General features: G+C 39.8%; 1 protein-coding gene across 1 annotated transcript; it reads right to left on the reverse strand.

Annotated features, from left to right (window-relative positions):
• Window positions 1–822: 822 nt before the first annotated feature.
• LOC104968214 (protein dopey-1-like) lies at window positions 823–3,079 on the reverse strand (the record flags this gene model as incomplete). Its single annotated transcript, XM_010797791.1, has 2 exons — window positions 2,246–3,079; window positions 823–1,086 (listed from the first exon to the last, which is right to left on the reverse strand). Coding segments are annotated over exons 1-2 (399 nt in total), but the record flags the coding sequence as incomplete, so codon positions are not given.
• Between the last annotated feature and the right edge of the window lie 3,342 nt (window positions 3,080–6,421).

A 6,421-nucleotide genomic window follows, 5' to 3' on the forward strand; every position in this document is an offset into this window, starting at 1 on the left:
ACCTTTGTTTTGATGGTTGGAACAATACATTTCTAACTGTCCACTTAAGCAAACAGATTGCTGAGCCTATTGTGATAAAAGTAGCAGGACAAATGTGAAATGTAACCCTTTCTACCTCCACAGCACTCTTTCAAATGGCTTCATTTCACAAGCATAGTCATTATAGAATGAATATCTAATTTGATTTCTGTATCAAACCTTGGTAATAAGCAGAGTTGGAAAGTAACTAAGTATATATACTCAAGTACTGCACTTAAGTTCAATCCTGAGCTACTTGTACTTTACTCGGTTATTTACTTTTTATGTTACTGTATACTGTAAACAATGTGTACTGAAGTTTGTAGGCAAAAGTTGTAGTTTTTACTCTACTTAATGCAATAGTTTCATTTATGAGTTACTTTGCAGCTTCATGTTAATATAAGAAATATAAATCACCTCATGACTTATGATGTATTATTTTGGATTGAAATACCTGGCCGTATAGATGTAATTCAAGTTAGCTCCACCTTTACTCATTTAGAAATATGAAATGATATACATATTAATGGATATAAGTCAGTAATATTATATATATTACTTTTGCTTTAAGTATATTTTGATGGAAATACTTTTGTACTTTTACTTAAGTAAAAGTTTTGAGTTCTTCCTCCATCTCTGGTAATAAGAGCATTGCCTTTTGACCATAAACATGTCTTTAACAAATCAGGACATGTCCTGACATGGACCTAAATAAACAAAATAAATACTAATAATAAATGTTTGTTAATGAAAGAACTAAAGATGTCCATTTCAATCCCATGTTACTTTATACATTTTCCTCACCCGTTTGTCCTCCTTGTCCCTGCTCTTGTCCTTTGAGTCAGAGCGATTGCCGTTGGAGTAGGAGCGGCCCTGTGCCTGGGGGCCCGATGGCAGGGCCAGGGGGGACACCAGGGGGGGCTGCACCTTGCTGAGGATCTTTGAGCAGAGGCGAAGGCAGTGGGTGAGCTCCCCGAGGCCGAGAGCCTGCAGGTGACAGGTCAGCGCCGCCACCATGCGCAGCAGCAGCTGAGGAAGGTGCTCCGTCTGGATCTCGATGTAGGTCTCCTGGAGACGTTGGAAAAACACGAGCCAAGTGAGACTTTGAGGTGAAGAGAGGTGCTATCACTGGAATCTGGAAGGTTGTGAACCTGATATCATGTTATTATCACTTTCATTTAACAACGTTTCAAAAATCGGTTTTGCCTTTGGTTTTCAGAGGAAATATGAACAACAATTAACAGGTCAGTAGTTAAATCTTAAGATACTGAAATATGAGAACAAAATACTATCTGTTACTATCGGTTTGAGTCTGAAAATATAAATATCTAAAAAGCCTAAGGTAGTTAAGGTGCAACATAGCGGCTGTTAATACGATATCTATCCAAAAGGCATCTCTCATCTTCTTTTCTATTTGTAAACCTTAAATGGAAAATCATATATAAATATTTTTTGAACGTTAACTGATTGCTGTTTTCTACATTTAACCCATATTAAACAGTTTTTACCCTTATTTTACACATGAATACACCCCTATTACACCATTGTTACACCCATTTAAGACTGTTATTTGACCTATATTACATCCATGTTACCTTGTAATAACACGTTATTAAACCCATTTTAGACATTGGCCATCTGAAAAGTATTTAAAGTATTTAATTATGCCTTTATCATTGGAGATATTGGACTTACTTACATTATATTGACCTCAATGGTCAGACCCTACCCCTTAGAGCGTGGTGATCTTTCTTTCAAGTTAGTTTTTTCTTTTTTAAAATGTTGAAACATTTTGACTCAACAAGCAAATGACATTTTTATGAAGAAAAGAGCAAAACAATAACAACCAAATTATAAAATGAGCATTATACCATGAAGTAAATTAGAACAGTCATATTTCTTACAAATATGTGAGCATTGCAATAGCATATAACTGCATGCATGCTTGAACATAAAGTACACACACACTGGGCGGGGATTTCATTTTCACAAGGTCCACACCAAACAGCCGGGGGGTTTTGTCCCCAAATGTAATGACTGTTAGAATCCCACTTCTTCCTCTGGATCATTTTAAAACATTAAAGCATGACGTTGTGAAATGATCACTCAAAGCAGGTGCAGGATCAGAGATGGCCTGAGAGGGATGTTGGCAGGATGTTGCAGAAATGTTATCGTAGCCTCAGTGAAGCAGGGTGAGGTGAAAAAGCAGGAAAGAGCAGTACTTTACCTGGCAGATTACCCTCATGCTTCTAGTAGGCTTCAAGGAGAAAGAGCAGATAGTTTGAACAGACAGGAGCAAGCAGAGCACAGGCCGCACAACACACACAACACACACACACACACAACACACACACACACACATTTCCCTTTCTCGATCACAAACTCACAGAACTCTCTTTTTCTCTCGCTCTGTCCAAAACACACGCATCGAGCATTTAAACAGGGTAATAATAAAAGAGTGGTCGATTTCCAACCTATTCAGATTGGAAATACTTTAGAGACAAGCTTATTTCTATGAGGATGCAAACAATATGTTGGCAGGGAACACAGGTATTTTTGTACATGTGTAGAGATTTCACACATAAACACAGAAACATAGAAGAGAGAGGAGGAAGGACACACACACCCCTATGCGGGGGGTGTTAACATCCCATAACGGGACTCAATACATCTGACAACTATGGAGGCATAATTGCAGATCGTTATGATAAGAGTTAATAGGGAACATAATGGATCTTACAAAGGAGGCGTGTGAATGTGAAGCCCGAGCAGGGGCAGGAGGAGACGGGGGAAGAGAAAGAATGCGAGAGATACAAAAAAATGAGGAATACAAAAATGTATTCTACAAAGGAAAACATCAAATACAAGGGAGAAAGACCGCATAATGCAAACAATATGAAGAGAAATGAGCTGAAACAGCAACAGCATGAACGTCTGAAGGTAAAGAGAATGAGTAAGAAATAGGTTTCACAGTTTAATACTAAAAGAAAATCATAGTGGAGTAATGCAAGAAAGGGTAAGGTAAGAGAACATGGACAATAGAAATAAAAAGAAGACAGAAGGAGAGAAAGACAACAAAAGACAAAGAGAGGAATAGACAGAAGTGAAGGAAGACAGAAGGAAAGAAAGGAAGGAATAACAAAAGAAAGATAGAAAGAAAGGAAGGAATAAAGAAGGATAGATAGAGAGAGAAAAAGAAAGATAGAAATAGACTAAGGGCCCGTCCACACGGCGGCGTGTGTTGAAGCTTCAACGCTTCTGCCCATTCACTTTGAATGGGGTGACGTCACGCTTTGCAGAACTGCATTGTGGTTCCGTCGTTACGCGGTGCTCGCTTCAAAAGTTGAGCAATGTTCTACTTTTGAAGCTACGACGGAAGCGTCAGCCAATCGAATCATATGCCAGTACAAGCTCTAGCCAATCAAACCGGGTGCTTGTGGGTCCGGGGCGGGAGATTGATGTGATTGGTTGTTGGTCAAGCTTCAGACAAGCCAGCCGGCATGCTTCAACGCAGATCAAAAGAGCATTGAAGTGTCTCATCGGCCTCCTCCAACCATCACCTGATGGTCCTTCGAGCTGGCCCTTCAGCAGAGGCCCACAGCAGGGGGTGGTGCACACGGTTTGATCAGGTGCAGTGGGCAGGATCAAACTCTGGAGCCAGGCAATCAAATCCAACTGATGAGACGGCAAAAGTAAGTGGCTTTCAATATTGACTGTGCAAAGTTAAACATCACTTAAGAGTTATCATGCTAACATGTTAAGCAGGTATAATGTTTCGCATGTGGTTTGTTCCTACTGTATGTCAAAGAGCTAAACACTGGAGACATTTTGATTTGGTGATGCCATACCTGAATGTGCATCAAAGATGTAATGCCAAATCCTATAATGACTGTTAAGATATTTTATTAAAAACCACAAATGTTTGTGAGAGAGGACAAGTGAGTTGTTGGGATTCTTTTAGGGATGTTTTTCTCACAGTATGACTGTTGATGTGTTCACTGAAACACATTTTTACTGTGATGCTTTGATCCATAGTCTAATTAATATATTAAATTGTTCAGGCTGGGCCAATGTCCCCAAAGTATTAATAATGTAACACCGAGCCAGACGACCTAGAGTAGACTTTAGGGCTTTGAAGCTCTTTAATTTAAGGACAATCTTGACAGTCAGTAAGATTTTAGATCAATTCTACAGCACACTGGAATCCAGTGAAGATAAGCTAGTACAGAAGAACGTGTATTTATGATGCATGAGAAAGCAAGAAGAGGGCAGAGAGAGAGAGAACAGGGCCTAGGGTTGATGCTTAAAGAAACTCAGCAGGAGATAGGAAGATTGGAAAAAGCGGGGGGAAGACTGAAACACAGCTGTCAGTGGGGTGAGTACCGGTATAGAGCTGTGCTGTCAACTACATGAATCACAACACATCTGCTATCATAGTTAGATTTCGGGGGCATGAACTGATTCAACATTTTCATAGACAAAGATAAGTATTAAAATAGGCTACTCTGTACAAGAGTTATTCATATTCATCTCTGTTTCCATCTGAAGCAGCTTGGCCTCCTGACTCTGGTTCTCTCTCTCTCTCCCCCGGGTGCAGGCTGCCTTTCTTCTCTCATCCCTAATACAATCTAAATCTTATTGATGCTTTAGCATTGTATCATAAAATTGTCATTCTTCATGCCAATAATTCAGAAATCCTGTTATACTAAAGTAAAAAACCCTCTGATGTTGTTACCAGTTTGTCATGCATTTCTTTATTACAACACCACATTTTACGGAGCCCCCTAGGGGACATGGAGGGAAACCATTATTTAAAAAGTTTTGCAAAGTTGTTTTTTTAGCTCAATGTACTTTGTGACTAGCCGATTTGCATGTCTGCCCGATTTGCACTGCACAAGCGCGAGTTGGTCTGCCATATTGGACAGCTATGTACGGCAAGCCAAACAGGACATTTGACATCCGTACTGATCTAATAACAGAGTTTTGTTCTTCAATCAACTTTTTTTTAGGGCTGTCAGTCGATTAAAATATTTAATCGCGATTAATCGCATGATTGTCCATAGTTAATCGCGATTAATCGCAAATTAATCGCACATTTTTTGTCTGTTCTAAATGTACCAGAGGGATATTTTACAAGTTTTGAATACTCTTATCAACATATGAGTGGACAAATATGCTTTATGCAAATGTTTGTTTATTATCATTTGAACAATGACAAATATTCTCATGAATATTAAACACAACAACCTCTGAACATTACAAATATTCGCCTCAATTCAACCTGGAACCTTTCTCATACAATACAATAATACAATACAAAGTGTGTGTGTGTGTGTGTGTGTGTGTGTGTGTGTGTGTGTCGGTGCAGTTGTCGGCGAAATGCCGCTCCTCTGTATTCATAACTGTCAAAGCATGAGACTGAAGTTCCCACTGTGGGTCAAAATAATGCGCTGTGACCCCGAGGTAACTGTCATTACTGAGTGAAGTCCAATAGTCTCTGGTGAGTCTTTCTTAAATCCTCCTCTACTTTCGCTTTTTGGACTTCATACAAGTTGTGTATTTTCGGCTCTGGAACGCAATTCATAAGTGCAGTCGTTAGATGTGACCCGAATCATATCACGCAGCTCCTCGTCCTCCACAATGTTAATTGGCCTGCAAGCTGCAGCCACCCATTTAGCGAGCTTTGTTGAAAGTTTGCTGCTCGTAGACGTGTCCAGGCGTCTCCCCCGCACACTTTCAAGTGTGGTCTGCCGCAAGCGGGAGGCAAGAGCGGGGCTGTCGTCATCAGCAGTGTGCTTGGATTGTATAGATCGTTATCGCGTTAACTTGACAGCCCTAATAATAACACACCACCCCGCCACACTGTCATTGTGTCAATCCATTCCCATTGATGGAAATATGGAGAAAGCCCCTGTAAAAATTGCACATGTTTAAGATGACTTTGACAGTGTTTGAACCCCACTTCATCCAAACCTTTTCAACAAAGACTATTTATGTAACTTCGCAAAACCAGCAATCCCTACGCTCAAGCCTTTACTCACACTGTGATTGCTCATTCTTTACACAGCCATCAATGTGCAAAGAAGTTCAGCATTATTAATGCCTTCCAATGATACTCTATGAAAGGTTGTGCCATTATCCCCCTATAAAAATAATTAAAACAGTTGATAGCTGGCTTTTTGCCCTGCAATAGAGTTTGGCTGTTCAGATCAAATCATTTGCCTTTTGACAAATTATTTTGGAGTATACCCCTAGGTTTATCAGCTTTGTTCTGGTGTTAACGGACGCTGATGATGTGAATTCTGCTGTTTAAAGTGTCAGTTTAACCCAAATGCAGCACTCGAGAAACCAAGGAGTATTGGTAAAATACTTTATTGGTAATAATACCAGAGCAGAGCGATAC

This window comes from Notothenia coriiceps, unplaced genomic scaffold, assembly GCF_000735185.1.
Source record: "Notothenia coriiceps isolate Sejong01 unplaced genomic scaffold, NC01 NC01_scaffold00038395, whole genome shotgun sequence".
NCBI classification, from domain to species: domain Eukaryota; kingdom Metazoa; phylum Chordata; class Actinopteri; order Perciformes; family Nototheniidae; genus Notothenia; species Notothenia coriiceps.